The 27,675-nt window shown below is 49.6% G+C and overlaps 1 protein-coding gene across 1 annotated transcript in view; it reads left to right on the top strand.

The window, feature by feature from the left end:
* The window catches only part of LOC126571704 (nephrin), a 90,945-nt gene that overhangs the window by 49,044 nt on the left and 14,226 nt on the right, over nucleotides 1–27,675 (top strand). Inside the window, exons 3-7 of the mRNA XM_050230453.1 lie at nucleotides 2,613–2,754; nucleotides 9,692–9,838; nucleotides 16,018–16,079; nucleotides 16,359–16,603; nucleotides 20,965–21,037. Of these exons, the coding sequence (XP_050086410.1) occupies nucleotides 2,613–2,754; nucleotides 9,692–9,838; nucleotides 16,018–16,079; nucleotides 16,359–16,603; nucleotides 20,965–21,037 (669 nt within the window). The remainder of the gene's footprint in view (nucleotides 1–2,612; nucleotides 2,755–9,691; nucleotides 9,839–16,017; nucleotides 16,080–16,358; nucleotides 16,604–20,964; nucleotides 21,038–27,675) is intronic.

Below are 27,675 nucleotides of genomic sequence, written 5' to 3'. Positions count from 1 at the left end.
CAGGATCGCCGGATGTTAGTGTTACCCGGCCGAGACCGTCGCTGCAGGTACGAGGCCGCTAATGGAGTTGGATGCGCATTGAGTTGGCAAACTCGCCGTTTATGATGCGCAGGATCGTGGTTACGAACGTCGCTGATGTTTCTCGCCGCCCGATGGTGTTGATCCTGTTTGTGCCTGTTGCCTAGCGATGACGATCCCTCCTTCAGGGTAGCGGACGTTGATTTAAGTCCCACCGATGTTTTCGCCAACCGTTTATGGCTCATCCTTCAGCGGATGTTGTTACAGGACTCGGTGATAACTGGATAGCCTGGTTCACGGCTCGAAGATCGTTGGAGGGCGGTTCGTTTATGGCGGTCGCTCAGGTACCGCGGGTTGGCGCGTTCTCGGCTCGTCGATCGTTAGAAAGCGGATCGCTGATGCATCGCTGAGGGTTCCCGGTTTCGCTGGAAAGGTTTCGGATTTATAACCTTTATCCGGTGTTGCGATCCCAAGCTCGGTATGTTGGTTCAGATACGGCTGGTAGAGAGTACGCGGCGATAACGTTCTGCGTGCGTGTGGTAGGGGCGCTTCACTCGACACAAAAGCAATACAAAAATTCTGTATCTTGTTGTAGCATAATTATTGACATTCTTAATATCCTCTAAAGTTAAAAAATGCGAACAATTCTTAAAATGCATTCCTTTATGAAGAATTATGGCTGAGATCAAACAGGGATCGCCTAGGTAGATGAAACTCTCTCACACAGGAACGCAAGACACCATACATCGTCTCAGCATCGCCGCAAAACACCGACAATTAGTCACCACACAAAATCCTCTTTGGCACGTCGAGATTGAACGACATCTTAGGGAAGATTAAAAGTGTACGTACCGAACGAGAGAGGCGTCCTTTCCAACCGCCTGTCGAGCAATGCCTGCAAGCACATAAAATAAAGCTGCATAAAGATGCTTCAGTAAGGCATTGCTATGTGCCAAAAATGGCACATGGCTACCCTCGGGAGGCAACATCGCGCAATTTTTGGGCCAGAAACAAAAAAGGAAGTACTCGTTACTCTCTAATGATAAGCGACAAATTGCTGGCGACGGTGGGTTTTCCCAACGGGCCTCGAAGCTCCAAAGAGTGGCCGGTATGGGAGGTATTTAGTGCATACCAGCAGCAACGGAGCTGAATTGCTGGTGCGGATAAAGCTGCCATTTGCTGCAAAACCGCACCAGCTGGTACTCCCGGGCTTCGAGTAACGTGAAGAAGCAGCATATTGTCAGCCATCGGTCTCTCACTCCTCCCTGAGGTCGGTTTTGCCAAGATACAAACCGAAACACCGCACCTCACGCCAGTCCACGGGCCTCTGGGCCCGTTGCTAGGCATTTACATGGATCATGCCAGAGCGCCAGCCCGAAAGCCGGGTCCCGTGGCCGGGGTTTACGTTCTTGAGCACGCAAAAAAGGAAAATGAAACATCTTAAGATGTCCCCGCGCACGCCACCGTTTGCTTTCGCTCGCTGCGCCGGTAGGAAGTTGGAAAAGATGAAATGGTTGGGCCACGGCTTGCACGGCGAACAAAACTGTGTCAGCGGCTCAACGACTGCTCCGGGGCCTCTTCACACGCACCGAGAGCCGAGAGGCGGATTGGTTCAGTCGGGCAAATGTCACGAAGCGCACGGGAAGATTGATGCTCGGAAATGGAAAGTGATACAACACACACACCACACTATCCGGGCCCCGGGTTCGGGCGCGAGGCTGACGACTTTTCTCCTCCTCTAACCTGGATTTGTCAGGGATTACAAATCTGACGAGCTGGCTTATGACCGCGCAATAGAGACGCTTGCTAGACCGCAAGAATTGACAGCGCTCATCGTCGTCTTTCGCTCGTCAGGATGTTTGGTGCAGAGGAAGCTGACGGCGGTCGCTGGTTAGGGGTTGGTTAGGCCGGCTTATGGCCCTGTGCAGTCAGCGAGGGAACCTCGGTCCTTCTCTTCCTTCAAGCCAAATCCGGGACGGCATCATCATCATCGAAGGTGTCAAGAATGGTTGACACATGCCCTCCATCTCTCCTCCCGGTGCGCTCTCACTAACCGACGCTTCTGGCTTCGTGACTTTCGACAAGGATTTGTCTTAGTTTAGCATAGCTCGGTCGGTTATATGAAAGGCTATTGAAATTCCTTCGGAGGAACGGAGGAAACTCATGCGTGAGAATGGACTTAAGGTCGAGTGGAGCCATTTCCCGGGCTGAGGATGATTATAATGATGGGTATGATGGGTTGCTCCTGATTGCTCCCGACCTCCTTTCCGTTCAGCATTTAAACAAAAGCAGGATTCCGTTCGCATCACAATACACCGTATAATGAATCGTCTCGTATCCCGGTGCCTCAGTGCTCCGATCGCTTCTGTTCGACCAGTTTCCCTTTTCCACTGGCATGGATATCCACAGCACAATCATATTCTTGCTGCTCCAGAATGTGCCAGAAGCAGTCACAATACCGTAAATGGTGCATAATGAATCCTAGGACTCACCGGTATCCAGCATCATCATCATCATCATGCCAAATTAACCTCAAATTGTCATATTTTTCATTGTTCTTATCCGTTCTCTCGTTTCGATCCATCCTTTTGCAGGTCCGTTGATAGAAGTGCAGACGGCGGTCGGGCTGGATGTGTCGCTACCGTGCGATCTGCTCCCGTCGACCATGACCATGCAGACGGATAAGGTCTACCTGGTCATCTGGTACAAGGAGGGCAACACGAAACCAATTTACTCGTAAGTAGTTCGTCCAAAGTGCATCTGCTGTTCCGTTACAACGACATCTCGCGACTCGACTCACTCGACCATTTACTCCGAATGTTGGCCGTCAAATGGGTTGGAAACGCAGGCACCCTTCTGCATCTCAGTCAATTAACCTAATATAATAAGAGGTGGTCGCATTTGGACCGGCACCAGCGACCGGGTGGATATTTGACAATAAATCGCGATTACAATGGACCCCGATGGAGGCCCGCGACAATCGAGAAAGTTAGACAAGAAGGAGGGTTTATGCTATTCACTTTCTTGCCTGCTCTGGTCGGACAGTACAGTTAATGTCCTTTCCACTTGACAGCAACACTTCAAGTATGGAATCAAGCATCAGCTTACCCAGAAACTTGAAGTAGTTTGGTCAAAGTCGTTTGAGTAAACACACTACCCCAGGCAACGGTCTTTCGCAACGGAGAACGGTAGCCTGGCCTGTGGTACGTGAAAGGAAAAGGCAGAAACCTCCCGGAATGGTTGAACATGTGGTAGAAACCTGACCACACCGAACGACGCTACAACGAGCTACTGCCATTCCACAGATTACTGTCTCACTCGACTGTAAACGCAAATCGGGCTGCTGTGATCAGTTCATGGCGTACTATGCGACTATGGCGGGGAGTGTGTGGCGGGTAGCAGATGTCAAACAAACTCAACCCAAGTCTGACAGCCCGGCGACAGTTCTCGAGAGCAATGTAAATAAATTAAACCAATGATATGAAAAACTGGGCAACAAGCGAACGAAAAGGAAGAAGCGAAAAAGACTTAGAAGCGAACAAACCCGCGTACCAGCAGTAGATACCTATCTCTGGTCTGGTCTGGCCTGGCCTCTCGAGTCCTGTGGTGGGCTGTTGCGTTGTTTGTCTTTTCCTTGCTTCGCTCGCTTCGATTCTATGTCCTTTGGAGCGTCGAGTCGAGTTCCCGGACATGTCACACGGACCGTCCTTTGACCGAAAGAGCAATCACTGAGCGATAAACATCGGAATGCTAATGCAGTCCGAATCGGAATCGGTCCGGCCAGTGGAATGGGTGAGCAAACAGCGCTCCTCAAGATTATGGAGACACACACGGAACACCGGAGGAACTGGAGGGACATTCGACGCACTGGCCATCACTGGCGTGTACTTGTACGCGTACGCATGTGAGTTTGTGTGTGCGGCGGTCGTTATCGTAATCAAATAAATTCGATGATTTCGGACGACGTGCAGGTCGTTTGATCGCGCTCGGCAGGTAATTGTGGTCCGTTGGACCTGTGCCATGCGTATCTTCTGTTCTGTTGACGGTTTGTCAATAGGAAGATGAATGTTGATTTTGAATAATTCACTTAAACGGCCAGTGCGCACGTCCGTTGCGGCAGGCACAACGAGCTTCGGATCCGCTGTAGCAACTTACAGAAGTTCCATTTTCCATCTCAGACCGGCATGTCTGATAGATCTGAGTTAACTGCATCAATGCGAGTCACTGGCTGCCCATTGATTGTGACTGCCAACCAAAAGACCAATGACACACGATCTCGATAGTCCTGGCGATAGTCCGCGCCGCGTTTTCGACATTTGCAGTGGGCACTTGAAGAGGAATAACCTCATTAATACTGTGTGCATACAAGGCGGTCTATTGACTACCTTAAAGGACCATCAGTCCAGTAGATCGCTGAGTGCCCTTGTCCCCTAGCCACATGCTTATGCTAATGATGGACGATGTGCATTCAGTCATCGTTCATCACCGAAATCAATCTCGTTCGCAGCAGCTCAGACCCAGAGTGGAACGGTCTACAACTCCAAGCAACACAGAGCACCCGGACAGATGCAGTTCCCGTGTTTGTTTCGAAATGTTTCTTAACCCCAGACGGACCGTAAAACCTCTACGGGTGTCACATAAAAGTCAACAGCGTGCTTATGGCGGCGCTGGTTCGGTAAAAGTTATAACATCTGGAAAACCGCTGCGTTCATCGCGTTCCGATCGAAGCGTGCAGAGCTCGTCTTTCTTACCGTCAGCCGGAAGGCTTCCTCTTGTTAATGGTGAGGTGATAAACATCCCACATCAAACACCCGCAAATCAAACTAGATACCTATTTCTAGTTTCGACCTTTCGGGGTGCTCGAAAACACTCCGCTCGCTCATTCGCTCCTCGAGGCGCGTCGCGTCCTGTGTTTATGTTTGTGCGAGGCAAATATCCGGTTCTTTGCGTCAAAGACAGACATTCGATTCATCCGGGGGTTTGATCGTTCGGTTCTCTTCCATCTTCCATCCATCCATAACTCGCACCGAACGACGCCTACCCATCATCGGCCAAGCACATCATCATCATCATCGTCATGCGGTCTCGCTCCTCGCTCTATGTAAAGGTCGTCAGCTCCTCTGGAATGGTATCTCGTTCGTCTCCAAAGGAAGGTAACTGTGTACATTGTTGGCGGGGCAATATGCGTTTGTTTGAGTGATTCTTATCGCCGCGCCCCCGCCACTCGCCGAAGCCGAATCCGACAATAATCATCCTACGCAGCAGCACACAATCAATCATGGATGAAGTGATAAGAACGAAGAATCTAAGTGGCCCAAGGGCTAAACTGGAATCGATTTCAGTCGCTCACAGGGAAGAGCTTTATTTTTTTTGATGGAGCTAGCCATTTCCGTTTTACATCTGTCTTTTTTTAATGATTTCAAACTAATGTTGGAGGAAATATTCACGTTAAAATGAATTGTTAAACATCAATGACCTTAGATCGATCGATAACTAATCACGAAAAATAATTGAAATACTTTTTAACAGATACACAATAACGTATCCTCATTAGAATGCAATCTTAATCGAGGTAATTCAAGTACGGTACATGTAAACAATTGATAATGGACAATGAATGGATATTTAAAATTCATTCAGAGGCAGGATTGGCCTCCTGTTTATCCAGATATCGAGAAGAACAGATTCATCTTACTACAAAAGAAAAGTAAAGTTACTGTTCAATTTTTCGTGAGAAAATCCTCATCGTCGTAACTTAATCCGATCACACTACAGATAAGCGATGTGGTAATGAATGTGTTATTAAACCAAGAGAGACAATTTCCTTCTTTTTACCCTAAGCTTTTCCCTATCGGTGTTCACACCATTAAAGATTGTCCAAAAACTAAAACCAACGCTTCCAGCGACACACTTACCTCCTTCAACTTATGCATCACCCGATCAAACAATTAAGAAAAGGGCCATTCGATTCCAATTTTCCCCCTTCAGCAGTAAGATGAATAATCCTAAGGGTTAGTGGGTCTTTGTCCCCGCTCCCCCAACGAGAAGAGAGAATTGTGACGTGCTTGTGGACCTTATTTCTTCACTTCCGTGAGATTAACTTCCCATAGGCATTCCTCCGGGGATTAGCATGATGCGAGTTTAAATGAAAAAACACAAAGAAGAGATAATATCCTGCTTCCCCTTTTGCCTCCGATCCGATCGATGGATCGACGGCGAGTGACATCAATCCCTGGGGAATCATCATAAAAACGGTTAGAAGCCGGGAAGCCGGCAAATACACAAAATGCAGCCACGGTAGCTCCCGAGCGCGGGGACGTTACATTGCCTTCCCTCAGCTGACATCTGTTTTAATCGGATTACCAACTTTTTGGCTTTATTCCGTTGCCCACTTTCAGTCTGATTATGGTGATGGTGGGTCGACGGTTTGGTGGGTGTATATGTGGCCAGGTGATATCATCGCATCGCCCGGTACCGTTCCGGAAGTTGACAAAAAAAACCCTCGATCACATTTAATTCAATCTTCAGCAACGGTGAAACCCGACACTGCTCACCGTGCAACGTGACAATCGATTTGGAAACGTTTCCAAACTCCGTGGTGGCTGTCGATGTGTTTTTATGTATTTTTCCAGTTTATTTTTTTGATCCACCATCCTCCGCGAATGGGGAAAACCCCTTCTCCCTGTGTACTTGAGAAGCTTTTGATGGATTTGTTTGTTTCCTGCGGTGATGGCGTCCACTCTTCTGCTTCCAGACCCAGCGCTACCCAGGGTGACCGTTTCGTTTCGAGTTGCAGCCGGTGGGGTTTGGTGGTTTTGGACACGAATTTCAACCATTTTTGTCCCTTGGCACCACCCTATTCGTAATCCCAAACGTGTCTGATGTGTAAACGACATGCGGGTGTATGAGTCTTCTCGCTCGCTCGCTGGTTTGGTTTGGTTGGAGCCTTTTGAGATCGAGGGGATTATCGGGGCGACAGAAAACGGGCAAAAAAGCATGGAGTGTTAGGAGATGTGTGTGGGTCGACGAGTTGGAATGGAGTGCTACTTCACAGCAACTGGAGTTGCTCAAAAGCCAGACAAACAGCTGCTTTATTGCCACGGGTGATTCAACGCCAATGCTTTCGGATCGATTTTGTGGGTTTTCTGGTCTATGGAACACTTCCACTAGGAACGCAATCCTTCATATCCCTTTTCTGTAGCCTGGCATTATGGGTGCTACATGCATTACTCGCACCATTAACGATGAGAGTGTGCATGAACAAGTGCAGAACATTTCTATACCGCTGCTCAACATACAGCAACAGTACAATGTCAGATCAGAACGGTGTCCGTATCATCGAAACAGCGAGATAACTTTACTTGCCCCCTGTTTACATCCATCGATAATCATCGGCAGCAGCAGCTGACTGTCACACCCGGCTAGTCATTCAATCACTCTAATTAATATCGTTTCATCATCGGTATTAATGGCTTCATTAGGGTGGAAGTGATGGTTGCGTAGGAGATCGCACAAATTTACACACTCTGTGTCTCTGCCCAGAAACACGCACAACGTCCCGCTGGTGGTGTGTTTTGTGCGTGCGTGCGTGTCCCCGTATCCGTAAACTCCACTTATGTTTATGCTACTGGGCCCGGGGCGATGTTTGTAAACTTTTGCTCACCCATCCCCTCGATTCGATTCGATTCCGGCGTTGTTCATGGATCAGTCTAGTGCTGAACTCGCGGGCGCGCACGTGGCTAACAACACAAACAACACACGCAACACCAACATCATCATCATCATCATCATCGCCAGCAGTGGGTGTAGCGCGCTGCGAGCGAGCATGAACAACATTCGACAACAGCAAAGTGAATGGATCGAGCAACATAAACAACGGCACAAAACTAGGACGCACAATGATGGCGCAGGTGGTTAGTTGGAGCTGTCCCCCGGGCCAGGGAGCACAAAACTTTTGTCACCATCGCCTCAGGTGTGCTTCGTCGTCGAGGGGTTCGCGGAACCGCCAGCTCGGAACTGAGAGTCAATCAAAAGTTGCTAAATTAGATGCTTTGTCGTATCGTCGTCGCTCAACTGCAAACTCGCAGAACCCATCGGTGCCAGTTGGATAAAACACATTATTTGGATCCAGGAAGAGATGGGGCATCATTCCATTACGCAACACGATACTCGATTAACTTACACCTGAACTGAACTATCCAATCAGGACCACTGAGGGTCTATTATTAGAACAACAGGCAATCGCATCGCCCAACACCAACCGTACCCTTATCTAATGCTGCACTTAACCTTTAGCGTCCTTTCGTCTCCTCGTATCTCGCAAGCTGGCAGGCCTGCCCTGCCCCGGGGCGGGCTACCGTGAGGTCGTATTGCGGTGTGTGGCCCGGCGTGTATAAGGTTACACCTCCGGCCATCGGTGCGAGCTATCAATTTATATTGCCACATTTAGGCGAAAGCGGAAGGCGGGGGTACATTATAGAACGGGTTGGCCTCCGAGGTCTGAGGTCGCACCATCCAAACCGGGGAAGGGGAGCGGTAGCATAAACCTTTTAGCTTCTCAGCGTAATCCATCCTTACCACCTCATTGAATCCGACGGCGATAACCATTTTGATACGCGTAAGCACAGGTAAACGAGAGTGGAGAGTAGGAGGAGGAGGGTGGTGCAGATAATTTTTATTGCCCCCAAAAGGGGCAACACACCTCCGGCAGCACCTCGTGCACACTGGCGGCTATCATCATCAGAAGCGCAGCCTCGAACAACAACAGCATCAATCGGGCAATGGTCTGGTCGGTCGACTTTTGGCTCCAAAGTGGGGAGGGCCAGAGGCCAGGGACTCCCCACGGGCCGGCCGGCCGGTCGGCCATTTTCGGAGCCCATTCGAACGATGGACCAATGAACACTTACACTCCATACCACGGCCGGCCGGGGCTAAGTCGCCCCAAAATCCTTGTAAGAACCACCGTTCGTGTTGCTTCACATCGCAAGAAGTTTATCCTCCCGTTCATTACCATCTCCCGGTGGTGAAGCCGGTGCTTGGCTAATCTTATCGACCTGGGCCCCGGGCTTAGGCCTAGGTGGTCCTGTGCCTGAGAGAACGTGCAACTTCTCTAGCGCAACCCATCACTACGGCAACTAATGGAGTTGCTGCTGATGCTCCCGATCGAACCGAGCACACCTTAGGCCGTTCACAGGCAAGGAGCAGACTGTGCGAAGGCGTCAAACTGCCAACTCTCTGTGTGTCTGTGTATGTGAGGATGTGTCACTTTCATTAGCTAGTGTCTAAGGCCAGCCGCCACCGACGTCCCGGGTGCCGTCTCGGAAAATTGCTTTCCGCTATCAATTCCCGATGTTTACGCAAGTGATCAACACTTGGATTTTATTGGAATCGCGGCCGGTGGCACCGGTGTGTTTTTGTGCCTGGCCTGGCCGGACCGGTGGCACCATCTACGGCACGTTCGACACGTTCCGACAGCTTATTTCAGCCGGGAAAGCGAACGCACATGATGACGCGCTGATGCTGGTTAGCAACTTGACGCCCAGGACCGGAAAGACACCGAGAACGGAAGTAGCCGCCGCCGAGTGTTCGCCGAGGCCTTCCTAGCCTGCTTAATTCCGGTCGCTTCTCACATTTTCCTTCCTCTTTTTCTTCCTCTTTTTCTTCATCGTTTCAGGTTCGATGCACGTGGCAAGAGCCTTCAGCAGGCCATCCACTGGTCGGATGAGGCCGTGCTCAAGTCGAAGGCATACTTCTACTACGACACCAGCCCACCGGCCCTCCGGATCAAGGGTGTCAAGCAGGAGGATGCCGGTCTGTACAGGTAGGTGGAGATGGGGTGGCCAGCGATTGCCAGCGAAACTTACCAAGCACATTCACGGCACAGAACTACTTCTTCTGGCTGTGCTGTGCTGACAGCGAACTGCGGCCACATCTGCGCTAGTGGCACTCAACTCACCTGGCAGGAAAAACCCAGCCAACCCGTGGCCGCCAGTGTGTGGAATGAGAGCGCACGTGAATCCTCGATAAAACCAAGCACCCCTCGCCTCGGCCAAAGTGCCGGTTGCCGGGTGAACGTGAGTGGCGTTGCGAATTGCGAGTTCGCGTCCGCAGAAAAGCAGAAGACCTCTTGGATCGATCTAGAGTACCTGATGCCCTCCACCACCTTCAGAAACGAAAAAGGAATTCCAAACTCCCGGGAATGGGGTTGCTGGAGTACCGTTTGCAATCAGGAAGGAATTTATCAAAACCATAAAATAAGCCATCAGATCAATCAAATATCGAATCGATTCCGGAATGAAGCAGCAAAACTCCATCATACAGAGAGAGAGAAAACGAGAGATAAGGATTGGGTTGAGTGGTGCAAATGCTGGCAACTGGTTATGCTGGTGCAAATTGGTGCTCCAGCATCATAATATAGAGTCCATATTATCCTTGAGTGAGCGCTAAGGTGCTTTTGCAGCTGCTCTAACTCGCACCGCCGAGCTCCACAGCAAAACCTCAACAATTCTCTCTCGGTGCTGCATTCAATGCTTATTCCTATCGGGTCCTCCCCGTAAATACTCGACCCCGTGATCGATCGATCGTTCGTTTGCACTGAATTGGTCGGTTTTTGGTAAAAGTTTTCTCTGAAGCTAAGCCCTGGCATTCAATTTTCGGCAAACACGGGGCAACCCTTTTTGGGTGGAACCGGCAGCTCCGGAAAGTGCACCGGATGTGCAGTGGGTTGAGGGTTTCGCAAACCGGAAGTGGAACTTTTGCACGCCGACGAGATGGACCACTCGATTAGAGATTCATTGTGTCAAAACTAGCTTTTCGGTTTGCCGGTCGCCGGTCAGTTCGATCATAAACGAAAGTAATTAAAAGCTCTCCACGGCTCCGGGGGTGCCTGGGTTCCAACTTTAGCACTTCAATGACCCGACTGGGAGGCGGAATAGTGGCCAAAAGTTTAAAAACCTCAGCAAACTATCCCGGAAAGCCGGTTGGTCCAGGACCAGGATCGAACTCTGGGGCTGGTGCTTAGTGGTAAATAACAATTGCTCCGCATTCGTCATTAAGGCAAAGTGTTCAGTTAGAAGGTTCACTCGTGAGTTCAGGTCGAATAATCAGGAAACTTGTTTGCGCTCCCGTTGAAGAGTAAGAGCAAAGTATGGAGACGGCATCTAATCGTAGAGCATGCCTGTTATCGTTGGACGCGCCTACACCCTGGAAGCAACGCCTCCAGGGCAACTTCGTAGTCGAAAGCGTAATTGGCCTGAAAAGAGCAGCACTCCAAGTACCATTTACGCGAATCGATCGATTCAATCAGAAGAAGCGGGCCTTGCTTCAACAAACTTGGATCCTCCGAACGAACCTAACACTCGGCCACCAAGTATCTAATCATCTTGGAATCGGGAGTTGTGTCCTTACGTTAGTCGCGAAGCTTCCTCAGAAAAAAAACAAGCGATGCGATGCGAAAAACCTCCAAGCACCCAGCGCGGTGCGCTGTCCATTTCTCTCTCCCGCAGGCACGCAGGACGACGATGAAAATGGAAGTGGCAAGGGCCCAGGCAAATCAAAAGTTTCCAAAACACCTACGCGGCACAGCACTCAGCCCGGCGACCGAAAACCGATTAAATCGGCAAAACGTGCTCCACGCTTTCGGCCCCCGTTTGTTTGCCTGATCGTTTTTCTCTCGTCGATTCGTTTGTTTGTTTGTTTGCCTGTTTGAAGATCACTTTTTTCGCGCTGGCAGCACCTCCTCAGCTTCATCGGTCTTCTCAAAGTTTAGCGCTCAGTAGCGCTGTGTATCCGAGGACTTTTGGAAGCGAATTCAATCGGCGCATCAAACCATTTCATCCCGATGATGTCTTTGGAGGGCCCAAGGTGAAGAAGAGCAGCATTTTCCTCCCTCGCTTTGCTCACCCTTTTTATGTGCCCGACATACCCTCGCTCTCGGGCCAGCCAGCGTGTCAGTGGTTCGTTTATCGAGGTGCTCGAAACCGCTCGCTCGGAGGCATCAGCTTCTTCTTGGTACAGAAATTGCCAAGGCGTACTATACTGCCGCCCATAACAGTAAACTAACCGACGGGCGCGGTGCTCATGCTGGTTTGTGTGCGACCGCCCACCCCCTCACCAAACCCCCACTAGTGCCCACCCATTCCATTCACCGTGGCCATAGTTTCGCCATTTTTAAGAGAGCAAAACCCCTTTTTCTCGGGCGAATGGGTTAGGAAGGGGATTCACAGGGCACCGGGGATTGGCGATGTGCTGAAGAGGATATAAACCTCCACCTTCTGGCCACCCTGCCGCCCCTTGCGGGGGGTGAAAGGTAAAGAGATATGTTGCGCCATTATTGGCTTGGCGTTGCTACCTCCCAGGAGGCTCAAGAACAACCTCCCAATACCTCGATAACGCCCCCTGGCGACCACCAAGCCCCAGCACCCCCTTTCAAGTGTGACTATTGCACACACCCGAGGGAGTATCCTGGGTGGTGGGTGGTGTACGATGCCGGTGAGGTTGGCGTGAAGTACAAATATGGTGGCGTTTCATAAGATTTTATGAGTTTACGCATTCTCACTTCTACCTTCTACGGACCGATGGAACGAGCGACCCCAGGACTCTGCTGGTGATGATTTTACGGGAAGAATGATTGGAATTTCCGGAACCGGAACCAGGGGCCGGCTCTTCGGAAGGCCAAGCGAAGCGAGTGCTACGTGCTGCCTGAAATGGATTTCCACCTTTCATGCTCGAGGCACCGTTGTGGTGCTGGTGCTGCTGCTGCAGGTGATTGTTTCGAAAACAATATTCTCCTATTTACGTTATAGGAATTTGCTTCCACGAAGCACACCTTTCCGTATATGTTTGATGATGGCTTGGTTCTGGGGTGTTCGTGTTTTTACCACCCTATTGTGCTGGATGTTGCCACAATTGACCATATTGTAGGGATAGAAATGGCTGGCCCGGGAAGATTCTTTTGCTTGGAAATCATTCCCGGGGATATGGAATTAAATTGAATCGACCCGTCGCCGGGTCCATCACATCGATGATGCCAAGCCAAGCTGTTATTGGGAAGCATCTTCAAAAGTCAAAATCGAAACCAATTGATATGGTCCCGGGGCTTAATTCAATCACTGGAACCGATCCTTCTCCACGTGCTCGAGTTTGGTGCCACTCTTGGAACTCGGTAAATATTGTTTTCCATCCCGGACTCCATCCCGGAAGGTCATCTCGACAGTTCCATCGACACGAGATAGAGAGCGAGAGAGACAGTGGTAGAGTCATCAATTGATGCGGCTCCTAAACTTTCCATCCAGCTGAAAGCTGCTACACTGAATCGAATCCAGCTTATGTCCGGACCGACCGACCGAAGAGCCGGATTTTGGGCCCAGTAGCAGCAGCAGAAACCCAACCTGAAGAGGATCTCCTGGGAATCGAAGGAATATTGTTGTTCCCGTCATTTCGTCATATTAACCGCCATCATAATAATGCTCCTCCTCCTCCTCCTCTTCCTCTCGACTCGACGCTTCTGTGACTGCTTCAAACCATTGCTGGATGGACACCGGAAACACCGGGTTCCAGAGCCCTCATCCCCAGGGCGATTGAATCCTTTCAACAACCACTTCGACCACTTATCGGCCGAACTTTGGTCGCATCCGAGCGGACAACCTCGATTTTGATTTCCCTTCGCACCAGGACCATCCTCCAGATAGTGGATGACCGGGAGCTGCTGTTGTTGTTGGTTGGTTGGTTGGTTGGTTGGTTGGTGAAGAAGGACTTGTTGTTGTGCTCCCCGTCAAGGGGCCAACTTTCGGTCGAATGTCCCAAAACGCTCTCCTGCACCTCCGTTGCGCCTACTTTACTACCAGGCAATCCTTTTTTACCCACTTCTGTTGTGCTCGGATGCTGGGGAGGTTTCCTTTTTGGGACCAAAAAAAACGGGGAAGTCGCAACATTATGTTCCTCGAGTTCTGGGCGAGGAGGGAGAGAGAGAGAGAGAGAGAGGGGATGGATCTTTCGGTTTTATGTTTTTCCCATTTTTCTGTTTCTACCTACCACCCTCCCGCCTGGTCAACCCCTTCCGGATTTCCCCTCAAATATTCAAATCCAATTTCCTGCTCTCTGCTGCTCCCCCGAACCTTCCGCTGCGCTTGGGGTTGCGAGCAACGAATGCGCCGAGGTGGCACCTAACACGAAGCCTGGAACTAACCGACGGCTCACGACGGACGTCCTTGAAAGTGCTATTTCGAATGTTTTCGAAGCCACAAGGCCGGGAGTGATGCTGGAAAGAGAAAAATTGTTTCCAAGGAGTTGCTGCTGCTGGTGGTGACAAACACCATCATACCGAGGGACCATATCAGGGGACCGTTACCGGGGGAGCGAACGGGAACAGAGGAGAAACGCCCGCCAAAAAAAGGGTAAAGGTAAAACGATATTGCGTATCGAACGGTACGGTGTGGTACGCAACATACTTCTCTCGTTGCTGCGAACAAAAAACCGACGAACCAAAACACGAACGATGTACCCAGAGGACCTCCACAGGAGGGAGAGAGAAAAGGGACCTCCGTTTTTCAGTGCGCCATCGCTCCCGGGAGATACCATTGGGCCTAGGCGTTGCTGGAGTTTTCTTTTTTTCTCTTTTCCCTTTTTTTTTTAACCCTCCTCCCCTCACGTACGAACAACTTTTTTGCTTGCTCCCGGAACACGGGGCCCGGATTTTACGGGCCCCCCAAAAGGACCGCTAAGGAAGTTTACTTCTCGTTAACGATCGCTCTCCGCTCGGCTTCTCGGGAGACTCGGCAAACAGGAAAGTAGAAAGGGAACGGCAATGGGGTAGAAGCGAAGGGGGGATATCAATAAAAGAAATGCAGCAACCGCAACGGAACGTGAGAAGGAAGCACGGAAAAACAGCGGGAACAGCGGTGGAAGTAGCACCGCTTTGTTGTCTTACCAGCCGAGATAAGGGAAGGAAACACGATAATACGAAGCAGAGCAGATCCCGAGAACAGGCGACGGAGAGGATTGTCCTTCGGCATGTCTAATACCCCCATGCCGAGGCGAAACAATGGACCTGATTGCACTAGCATACGTCTTTTGTTTGGGTTGGGTTGTGTGTTGAGGAAAATAAAGGTATTTTTCATCCCCAAATTCCCTCCGCCCCAACAAAGTGATGATGCAGATGGACCCGGGGGGAAAATGGAAGCCAGTTGGAAGGAGGAAGAGCAAAAAAGAAGTTATAAATTTTGAATCAATTACCATCAGGACAACAAGGCCCGATGTTGTGCCGGAAATGCTTGGACGAGATTAGCGCGCTGTCGCCGTCCAAGCTCTGACTTTAAGGCAAAGGGAAAAAAAGTGCCAAGAAATTTTTTTCTTGCCTTTTCTCTCTCTCTCTGGTGGAGCTCGGAGAGCGGAGAGGAACAAGAAATGCTTATGTTCGCTTATCCGTCCTGTCGCCTGTCCTCTTATCTTCTTCGTATCCTGCGACGCGACGCAACTGTTTAATGGATGACGTTTCTCCCCGCGGGGAGGGGGTAGAAAAACAATTAAAATTTCAAATCAAAAAGAAACTTTCGACGAAGCATGCGGCGCGGCAACAGAAAGTTACTCGAGCACATCGTAGTGCACATTGAAAACGCTAAAGCTACCGATTATGGCTGTCAGGGGCGGCCGGTTTGACAGCTTTATCGATCAGCGCAGGGGCTGCGCTTGTCGAGTATCGTATCTGATTTTCATAACTTTCTGTCCTGCTTTGCGCTGTCCTTTGGCGCACCGTGTCTTAATCCCGTCAATCGAGATCCTTGGCTTCTGGCCCTTACACACCTGTCTTATCGCGATTCACTTGTCCAATGTTTTTCGTCCTTTTTGTTGTTGCTGTAGTCCTCGTGAAACGCATGTCTTGGCACCGTTGCTTCCACCGAAACCGGGGGGTGGGTGGCTCATCTTTTTGGGATCTTATTTTCCAGTATTCTCATCCTCTCCGTTTGTCTCTCTTTCTGCTTCTGCCTCACTTTCTGTCTCAAGGTGCCGAGTGGATTTTCACAAATCGCCCACGAAAAACTGTCGGATCGATCTGGACGTGCTAGGTAAGTGTGTTTGACGACAACGACGACGTCTCTCTCTCTCTCTGTGCCAATCGGCGGAAATTGTGTTTTCCAGCCAGCAGCACACACAATCAGCCGGAAATTCCGTTCCGGTTGTTCCCGCGCGTTCTTCGTTAGCATGTTATCAGCATTTATCTTCTTCATTCGCAAACAATCCCTCCCCCACATTGGCACACACGCGCGACCACGCGACCACTCCACGCTAACTTGTTTCTCTGTTTTTTTCTCCCACGCCACACCCGCCCTGGTGCCCTCTTTTAGTGCCACCGACAAAGATTACGATCCTGGACGAGCTGGGTGCGGCCGTGCTCAACAACGTCGTCGGACCGTACCGCGAAAATGCCGACATCAATCTGACCTGCATCTCGACCGGCGGGCAACCGACACCGAAGGTGACCTGGTGGCGCGAGCACGCCCTGCTCGATGACTCCAACGTCGTCCTACCGGACGGCACCGTCAAGAACGTTCTCTATCTGGAGAAGCTGTCGCGCCATGATCTGCATTCGGTGAGTGATCGCTGGGGATAACGGGGGGGGAAACAGGTGGAGGGAGACCATCACCCTACGGAGTGATAAGTATTCCGAGAGATCTCTACCTCGTCGTCTCGTCTCATCGTCTGCTCCTGTCTACGGGCACTTTCGCACGACAGCGTGACGTGAGTTTTATTTCTACATTATGCTAATGCGCCACCCTACGCGGTGCTCCGGTGGGGTGATTGATCATACTTGACGTGGCAAGACGAGGTGCCCTCTCCGAAAGTGAAATGGTAACAATTTGCACAAAAATGATGTGCTGTCGGTCACAACACCGTTTGGCCACAACATCTTAATAAGGGCTAATGCATCAAACGCAACTCATAAATAGTCGTGCGCGGTCCCGGAGTCTCACTGGAGTTTTCCTGGTGGAGAAATGTGTTGGAATTTGTGGGACTTCTGCACGACTTATTGACATCCAGCTCGGTCTCACTGAGTGAGTAGCTCTGTCTTTCTGTCCGTGGGTCTAATCAATCAGTACGATTGGTTGTTGATTGAGAAGACGAATTTCGTGGAACGTTGGACCAGAGTAAGTTGTGGTTTGAGGTTTGGGAGGTTCACTGGGAGACCATAAGACGATACTCCAATTTGTTCCAAGAACAAGCAACAGCAGCCTTTCTGATGACAAAGTCAGCTCGGTAATGTCGGCTTTGGTGACCTCCCGGGACTCCAACTTCCTAAGGACTTACAACCGTTCCAATCCTACTTAGCTCATAGCGAAGTCATCAGCCATTCGGTCGGTTCCGTGACCTCCCACGTGTGTGGGGGGAGGTAAAGTGGCGAATGACCTGCGGCCGAACGGAGCCACAGCACTCACACTGTCTTCGTTGTTTACTGGCTTGGAAGGTATTTGCTAGTACCCCCGATGACCTTTCCAATTGGATTACAGGCGGCGCGGCCTCGCGCGCAGTTGTTTAAGCAGTTTAACTGACAGTTCTTTTTCCCCGGAAATCGTCCCGGAATTCTCGAAATACAGCTCGCGAACTCGCACGGTTAGGGCTTAGACATCGAGCGACGCCTTCGCGTCCGGAGGCCAGCTCCCGGGAGCCAGCGCTGTCGTGCTGTCTATGGTCACGCCCGGTGCTTATTGCATCATTCCGTCCTCACCACCACCGTGACTCTGCTACCTTTTTGTAGGCCAAACACCTGCTTCGCTCTGGCGTGCGCCGTATCAAGTTACGTAGCTCCGGCTACAAAGCATCAGCAGTTGGATCCTCACCCACAACAGTGAGTTCTGACTTGGCATCTGGTCATGGGCTGGGGCCGCCCTCTCTTTTTCTAATCAACACCGTGTGCCCTCCATACGAGATTAGTTGAAGCACCGTGGCCACCGTGGGGAGTCAAATGGAAATGGAAATGGATTACGAGAAAGTGGGATCAGCCCGCGTCCCCCCGCCATTCGATGTGTCTTGGGCTTCGAATTAACGGGAAAATTACCGGGAACTCCTTTGGGCCGGTTCTCGGTACAGTGACCACGTCCCCACCTTTGACTCCATCATTATACAACGTGACCGAGGAAGCGATTAGCAGTTGGCAGGCAAACTTCAACCTTCTTACGGCTGACGGCATCGAAGGGCTTAGCAAATCGACAGGCCTGGAAATGGGACCTGAGAAAAGGTAAGCCAAAGTCACATGTGAAAAAAAAGAAAAGAAAAGTTGAATAAAACGCAAAGTTGTGCGACCTGAGGCGACGTAACCGACAACCACGACCACGACGACGACGGTTAGGTTTCTGGTGAGTTGGGCAGGGTTGATTGATTAACCGAGAACACCCTCCTCTATCCACTACTCTTTCTCTCTCTCTCTCCCTCCGTGTTCTCTTAAGAATACCTCAAGAATACTCGAGTGAGTCCGGCCTCACTGAAATCCCCTTCCAAGAATCTCCCTCCAAACGAGGAAGTCCATTGCCGTTGTCCGTCAGGAAGAAGGATTTCCAGTTCGGTTGCTCCAATTCGGCGCATTCCTAATGGTTTGGTGCGTGGTCCATTTAAAAGAAAGCCAAAATCGAATTCCAACACTCCCGTAAACAATATTTCTGGAACCCTCGGGTTCAATCACAGCCATTCGTCGTCCAACAAAGGGAAGTCGACGAGCTAAGCACCTTCCTCCCAGGGACCGGTAGGGCTTTTCTTGGGTTGTTTTTGGGGTGTTAGAATCCGTCGGTTTCTCCTTCTACCGAGGTTGCGAGTTTGGAAAATCTTGTAAGTCATTTACACACAATCTCGCCTTTCGCTTGGAACTCCGGATATCCTGTTTGGCACCAGTCCCCCCGGGCGTTGTCGGAATACGTCATTTCGTTCCGTTCCGTACCCGAGACCTGCGACAATCAAGCCGAATCGTCCTACAACAATACCCAGAACTCCTGGCAGCTAGTAATGATGATGATGATGATGATAAAGATAATATTTCGATGCCCCAGATCATTCAACTGGACGCCTACACCGTTCAAACGTAGAGACAATGGAGGAGGTGTAAGGGTGGAAGGTTGCCTGAAATTGGTCCCAAAAAGGCCCCACGGACGGGTGGAACTTCCGTCATAAAACTCCGATATCGACACCGATGTTGTCGGGTGCTTCCGGTCCCATCCGGGATCCTGATCCTATCGCTTCGCTCTTCCCTGTTTTCTCATTAAAACCCGCCCACACGTACATACATACACTCGTGGCTTTTTCGGGCCATCGAATGCTGGAAATCAAAACCTTCCTTTCTATCGATTATTGGATCGTTTCCGGGTCCGGCTCCAGGGTAGGGCTTCCAATAATTCATTTTCAATCGAAACAATGCTGGGATTGTGCGGGAATTGAAACAAATGGTTCCATTAAGCTTTCCCCCGCCCTCCCCCGGCGGCGGGGGGGGGGCTTTTTGCAAACATGATTTATGGACGATTGAGCTAACAATGAGACGAGTTGGCCACAGGCGCCCGCGCGACACACACGTACACCTGTGCTCCGAGGCGAATGATTTCGTAAAGTCGAACCGTTTATGAGAAATATGCAAATTGCAATGAAGTTGGCAATCGTTTCGATGGGCACAGCGGAGGGAAGGAGAAAGAGAGAAAGCGAGAGAGAGAAAGAGAGAAGGAGCGGGTTAACTTATGTTGGCCAAAGTGGATTCTGCAATCATTCGGTTATTGAATTAATTCTAGCGGTTATTATTCAACAATTGTGCACTTATTCGAGCAAGAATTCATGTGTCTACCGTAATGAAAGTATTTCTCCTTGCTAGGCATCACTAATCGCCGGCTTAGCAGTAAATTTGCGGATATTTGCGAGAGTTTTACTACGAGTTTGCTCCAATTAAGTTTCAGAGCATTATGTTCATGCAATCCGCGTGTAATAATGGAAATATCAGAATGTGGAGAGTACATTATGCACGACACATAAAAAAAACTATGACAATAACATCGAAAGATGAATAACACACTGCAATAAATCATTTTAAGGGACATAATTCGTAATGCTCCGTATTATTAAGATATTTCTGTTTAAGCTTTACACAAATTACGAATATGCTTACGGATATTCGTTGATTCATTAATTTTTGTGCTCATACCACCTTCAAATATTTCCTCCAAAATTGATTGACTTGAAAACTCCCAAACAACACACGGAACCATGGCGTTCAATTTTCCTAAACAATGTTTGCTCACTCCTGATACGCGCACCATTAAATCAATCCCAATCAGTGTATCCGAAGCAGCGCCACTCGTTTGCTCGCTGCCACCAAAGAACATGATAACTCGAAACAGCTTGTTCCGACCAACACCATCAACCTCGCCCTCCTGCTCCTCCACCATGGAATAATTATGATGAACGCTTGCTCCGCCGTACGCTTGTTGACGCCGTCCAATCGACCTCCCATCCCGCGGGGGGGGGTTGTCTTTTCCCGTTCGTAAGTTCGCGCACTCGGGATCAACTTTCAGTGGCGACGGTGGTGGCGACCTCTAATCAATCAATCTGCGCACAAAAGTTATGCTCGGGTGGTGGCGCACTTTGGCACTCATTTTCGGGCGCCTCCATTTGCCCTCCGATGCCACCGCTACACAAAGCAACACGTGGCGCGCGTAGCATTTGCTCCGTTTTGCGAGATAACAGGCAACGGCAGATCATCTACAAGACAGCAACGTCTACTATCTGGGCAATGGCCACCGAGGAGAACTGACGTAGCGATCCATCAAGGAGCGCGTGGTTCACGAGATGTGCCTTGCGCTCTGTTGGGTCAAAGTTTTAATTATGAACAAATGTTTATCGTTCACTTGCGCCTTCTTTGGTGTCTTCCACTATTCCTCGCACTAACGCACCACCCCGTTTTCTCTTCCTCTGCTCGATTTACAGGTCTACACCTGCCAGGCCAGCAACGGTCACGTCGTGCCTCCGCTCTCCAGTGCCGTCAAGTTGGACATGAAACGTAAGTAACTCCTGGAGCAGCAGCAGCAGCAGCAGCAGCTGCAGGAGCTCCGATTCCGAATTCAACTCTCGCCTTACCCCTCTCTCCCCTTTCCTTCCCTCCTCAACCCCCGGCCAAACTAAAGCGAAAACTTTTCCAATCATTAGCGTTCATATTAGATCGTTTACAAGCATCGGTCCCTTCCGGCGCGCTTGTCCTTGTTGTTCTCGCGGCTCGCGCATGAACACATTGTATGTGTGTCTGTGCGTGACCTGTCTGTCTGGTTGGTTGGTTGGCGGTTTGTCGAACCCAACAAATTGTTACCATGGGTTTTGGTTACGCTCGCTCGCTCGCTCGCTCGGTTACGAACCAGCTCATTTCATCTCTCTGTGGCAAAGACGGCGCGGTCCCGGCTCCGGAATGTGACGGAAAAGTTTTCCCGTTCTCTCTCGACACTCAGGCTCGGTTCTTTTGTGCTTCGTTGTGGTAGCAAAACAGCAGCAAGTAATGGCGAACGGGAATCGGACGCCCGTTATCGAAGGGCGATGCGCCACATCGAGCGGAACTATGTTAATTAAAAATTGAAACATTCGCCCACGGTCAAAGGGCCGCCTTTTTGGGCACCGGTAACGACTGCGAAGAAAGCAACAATTGGCCAACGGTGAAGCCCCGAAGCGTCGAAGCGGTCTGGCTGACTCGTAATTACACTCGAAAGCTGCGTGGCCAATTTGCAACAATTTAATCGAAGCGCAGGGCAAGCGTTTCCTGTGAACGTGGTGGGTGTGCGGATGGTGTGGCTGGTCGGTCCATTAATGAAGACTTTTGGACGTGGAGCTCCTCCACGCCGGTTCGGCCACTTGTGGACCATATGGAAAATTAATTATGGCAGGTTCGGCAAAGTTTTCTGGTCAGACACTTTAGTCGGAGAGCTTATTTGTTGAAAATCATTTTACTCTACTTATTTTAATCTCATTTTCTTAGTTTCGAGAATATTATAATATCGAAAAAATGATTGACTCAATCGAAGCAACGATCCGACGTGTCGAAAAGCGACGCTACTTAACTCGATGTCCATCGAATCTTTTTAAAGGATTTTTCCAAATTAATTCTAATATCCGTTTCTGAAGCGAATGGTAACAGGTTGTTGGCGAATGGGTTGAATTCTTTTCAGATTTATCAGATGATTTATCAGATGATTTTGGAGAGTTTCCATCACTATTTTTTTCTAATATGCATACGTTATTAAAAAAAGAGACAAAATTTGCCGATTTATCATGGGCAAACCGTCCATCGCACTGCAGAAACTAAAAATGCAGCATCAATAGTAGTTACCCATGAGTCTTCAGACAAAATTTGAAAGCTCTTCTCCTTGAATCCTAGTTCACATTTTCCGCTGCTTTAATCGCATACCCTCGCACACGAAGCATTCGTTAAACTTGTTAATGGTTTGTCGAAAGAACGCAGCAAGCTCCACATATCGCTCCACGACAGCGGAATTCGTAATCGTCTATGAGAAAAGCAAAAAAAAGAAACACTCGACTAGAGGATTGGCATCGTTAGATAAGAAGGTCGATTCCTCGTTACGCTACATCACGCTCGTTGCGCGGTCCATGATGGAGGTGGTTCTAAAATCAATCCCCACGTTCTTTGCGCCCAATCGAGCACCTCCGCCCTTGGTTGCTGGCTGACTGGCTGGCCAAACGGACGACGCTGCGAACGATCGAATCAAATTGATTTGTTTTTTTTTACATTTTCCATTTTCCACTCTTACGTTCGACAACCGGAAAAACCGGGTTTTCCTTATGAACGACAGCGCAAATTCGTGAAAAGCTGGAACGGGTAGAGGGGAAAGAGGAGTGAGTCATCCGATACTAGTCCGAGGTGCAACTCGCTGCCATTAAATTCAACAGCATGTTTCCCGCGAAGCGAACGAACTGTCAAAGAGCAGGAACGAGCATAGTGGCGCAAGATACACAATTTAAAATCCTTCATAGATGAGTTCTTCACCGAAGGCGACGGCGGATGATCGGTATCGGGCACGGTCTGGCCCGGCCCAGGGAGTATCTGTGTCTGACGTCCAAAAACGGAATCGAAAACATGAAAACGAAAAAAAAAAACTATGGACAAATCCATCCAGAACTAGCCTCGAGGTAGTCCTTGGGTGAAAATTGAAATCGTTCCATTGCACCACGACGTACGACGGCGTGCACGTACGAGTGTGGCCCCGGTGCCTCCTGCGTTGGCAAACATATCATGCACCACGGATCGACATCGAAGCATCATGTTTGGTGCGATGTTACCAGGCCGCCGCCAGGCATCCCCCGAGAAGCGCAACAGACCGAACAACCGAGCATACCGACGCTTTGGCTGCAAAAGCGAAACGAAACGAAACGAAACGAAAAGCAAATAAAGAGCGAAAGAAGTGGCTGCCACGCTGACACGCTCTGGACAAATCGCTGAAATGCGGCGCATCGCGCGACGGTGTTCTTCTCACTCGTCCTTCTGGCACTTCTGGTTGCCTCCGCTTCCAGGGCTACGAGCTGATCCTTGTGCACTGACAAGAAGGTCGCCATGTATGGTGTGTAGAAGTATGTAGCATGAGCATTGCGCAATGGTGCACTCCACTTCAGGGTTCAGAACGAAAGAAAAAAAAGGGAACGAAGCAAACTCCAACTCCATCGCATGATGTTTCTATCCATGTTCTTTTTGTGTGTGCAAAATGAAAAGAAAATCCCGGAAAAGGTTGGTTTGTCAATGTTTTATGAGCTCGTCGAGCTCTAGCGCTAGCTTGCTAAGTCCTGTTCGTGCGAGTGTCGCTATAGAAACGTCCAGCTCTTCAATTAGCAAGTGTTGCTAAGGACACGATATCTCAATGTTGAACGAAAGATATGTTCACACGTGCCAACACCATCATGCATGGCGTGAATTGCATTCCAATAGCATCCAATGCGATTAATTGCTCCTAACATAAATAATACGTTGCTGCTGGTGATGCGAATTAGTGGTGCATAACTCGTGTATTCCCGTCAGCAAAGCGTGCATGGTGAGCCCCAAAAATGTTGCCCACTGCGGTCAATGACATTAAGGGATTGGTTGCTACAGCTGTTCAAAGTGCTGCTGCTGCTGCTGTTGGTGGCATATGCCATCCATTTCTGTCGCATAAACGTCGCCAACCGCGATGCGAAAACCCAAAATCCGATTACTCCCGGGAATCTCCTGGGTAACTCGGGCTGGTACCGGTCACTGCGGTTGATCGGGCACACATACACAGAAACACAGACAGGAGGCTTTTGCCGTACGGCTATGAAACTCCTCTTCCACAACATTGCATTCCAATGGTCCTGGTCGTCAACCAACCACCGTTGCGATGGTAACGAAACTTGAACTTTGCTGGTACGTCGGGGCAGGGTTCGAATGAAAAATTAATCATAGTTGCTGCGAGGAATGTTGCGGTTGCTGGCGAGCTTTCCCATTCGGGGGATTCAGAAGAACCCAAGAGCAAAGGCTTGGCGTAGTATGGGTTAGAGATAGAGGTGGTGGATAGAGCGGTCAGCAACAACAACTGACCACAGTCGAATAAGTCACAAAACTAAATAATTTTATTCGGAAGTGGTTCCTCCCTCTCTATCTGAAATGGTCCGTACTAAATGGCGATGCCTGCCACATGTGAATGTGAAACAAAACCACGCTCAACAGTAGAAATGTTGGATGATTTTCCAAGCCACAAGTATCCTTGTGGCTTTACTATAATAATAATTTGTTAAATATGTGGCAGCCTTAGAATATAACTCAATTCTACTAAGTGAAATGTGTCACTGTTTGGAGTAGCTTTTGTGTGCCTTTTGATTGTGGTATTTCAATCAGTATTGAACCATGTATTGTCAAAATGTTTTTTTTAATAGAATATTTGTTTATAAAAAACCATATCCTAAATTTTTTGCTCGATCTCGAACGACCAAGACATTTGTCTTTTAGTTTCTCGGTATCATTGATTCTCAAAAAAATCTTCATTACAAATCTCATCTTCAAAATTCATCAAACAAGCAGCTCGATAACATTAGCTCACGAACGCATAAGCTAACTAATAAATGCATGAACTTAATTGCACACTTAGTAGATCATCTCCATCCCATTCCGGTACAGTGTTCCGGCATCGTTCCTCGTTCGTTCTGCTTTGTAAAATACTAGCTTGTAGCTACTCGGATAAAAACGGTATTAGATTTGATTAGGAAACAGGATAACCGATAGCGTGAACGCACCATTACCAAAGAGGAAAGGCGCCAGGCCACCATCCTGAGGCCTCCCATCACCACTGAACGATGTCGTGACGGTCGAGCGACAGCGAACATGACCATAAATAATGCTGGAATCCCCGTTTCCCACCCACCCTCTCGATCGCGTGCTGCCTTACCTAAAACAAAAAACAAACAAACGATATTAGTCCATGACGAGCCCTGAAGGAGCCCTGGCTGGAGGTCAGTGTTCCTATTTAAAATAGTCATCAACACCGGGGCCAGCCATTCGCGTTGCATTTTCCCCTTTCTTTTTTGTTTTTTGTTCCACTTCCCAAAACGCTTTCTCGAGCGGTCGCGTGTCGCTGAAAAGCTCGCGTCACACCGAAACCGATATTCAACCCGCTTTCCTTCAACCACCATTTGCACCACGATTCACCACGGTCGGTATGAAAGCAACATTTCGCTAAACACCACCAGAGACCAGAGTGTGGCAGCGTGTCGCGCTGATAATGATGCCATTCCGCGGTAACCGACCATCGGTAGCGATGCTTCGTGAACGGCATTCCCGGTGACCTCTGTTCGTTCGATAGAAACGCTGCAACCTGAAACACGATCGGTGGGAAGATGCTCGGCCCCAGCAATGCCTTTTGCTATTGGTTCCATCGACCAACCGACCGGTGACGACGATTATGATGGCGCACGGAGAACGCAAACCTCCTCCTTCCTTAGGACCACAACATCCCCATTTGCCCTCCCCGCGGGATACTTGCAACTTCGGAAAACGCATCATAATTGAATCGCGTTCCCAGGAGGCCACCACACTGCAACATCGCATCCGATCCACAAAGGGGACAAAGGAAGAGCGGAACCGAGGGGGGGCTCTTTTATGGAAGGGCGATAGAAGAATTTATGGTTGGCAGGTTGGCCTGAACCCGAACCGAGACCATGAGGTCGAAGGAAGCAGCTTCTCGAATGCGAAGGGGGATTCACGCCGGGAAGTGGCTGAACCTGGTGGATGCCATATTTCACCGCTTGATACCCTAAACTCCCCCTCTCGCACCCTCCCTCCCCGCTACCAAGCAACTTCTAATCTATATTTGTATATGAGCCAGACGCGAGCGCGTTCTGGGCGCTAACGGCGGCCATTGGACTCTCCTACCGCTGGCAGCGGACAGGGGCTCGTCGCGTTATGCAGCATAACATAAACATTGGAAAACCAAACATTGGAACCCCTCCTCCAAAAGAGACCCAAACGGGCGGGGGGGCTGCCTGCCGCTCGGTGACACCCTCGGACCCCTTTGGACCGAGAACCGGCCGGCCGGTCGGCCGATCGGCCGTTTGGGGGATGTCTATTTCGACATTCATTCGCACCGGGCAAGTAACCAAAGTGTCTAGGCATGCTGGCCAATGCTGATGCTCCGGAATCGGTTCGGTCGTCGGCCGTTTCATTATCTTCTGCACACACACCACACGATGGCGCGTGAAGATGTGTGGTTTGTTTGCACTGCAGGAGCGATTTACAATTTTATTCCTTTTCCACCCTTAGCTCAAGGGAAAGAGCGGCCAATCTCAATGACCACAAAGTGGCGAGAGAGAGAGAGAGAGAGAGAGAGAGAGAGAGAGAGAGAGAGAGAGAGAGAGAATGTGACGGCCACCGGGAAGGGACGTTTTGCCACTTGACGACATATTTATCGGTCGGGCTCGGCGCGGGCCCTGTGCCCCGTTTGCGATGGTCTGTGGCCGGTTGGTGGTCGACGTCTAAGCCGAATGGTGCGATGATGGCCTGTTGCGCGTTTCAAACACCCGCCGCACTTAACCCAAATTGGTCAGCCACCAACAGACGGAGAGGAATTAAGATTATCGAGCGCTTGCGAGACACAAACAGAACTCGACGGAAGCGATGATGATAATTAGAAAAGTCACTGGACGGAGGGGGGACCATCATAAAAGAAATGTCATGCAGATACTTCAGGCGACTTCTGGGTCGAAAGGGGAGGGGGATGTAGCTGTGTGAATGCATTAACGCGCGACGCAAAGTGAAACGCGACGAATGCATTATCAAATCATCGTTTGGCACTTGGGCTGTTTCGTCAGCTGTAAAACGCTTGAACCATCACGCCAAGTTAATTGTTTTTTTTTTTATGCTATGGATGATCATCTGAAACGAGAAGTTAGGCGTTGTATTCCAAATTAAATTCAAAAATGGGAAATATCAGGAGCATCAAGATATTTCAAATGATTGACATATTTTTGTTACTTCTTTCTAGCAATGCATTGGCAAGGTAATGATAAGCAGTGACTGCAACGACAGTAGTGTTCGAAAAATTAAATGAAAAACAATATATCAACATTTTAACATTCATCACATAAAGGAGTTTGAGATCCGTGAATTTTTTTTAGCGATTTCAATTCCTATTACAAACT

Source organism: Anopheles aquasalis, chromosome 2 (assembly GCF_943734665.1).
Source record: "Anopheles aquasalis chromosome 2, idAnoAquaMG_Q_19, whole genome shotgun sequence".
Taxonomy (NCBI): domain Eukaryota; kingdom Metazoa; phylum Arthropoda; class Insecta; order Diptera; family Culicidae; genus Anopheles; species Anopheles aquasalis.
Note: the sequence above shows the minus strand (reverse complement) of the source record. Positions and strands in the feature narration are given on the sequence as shown.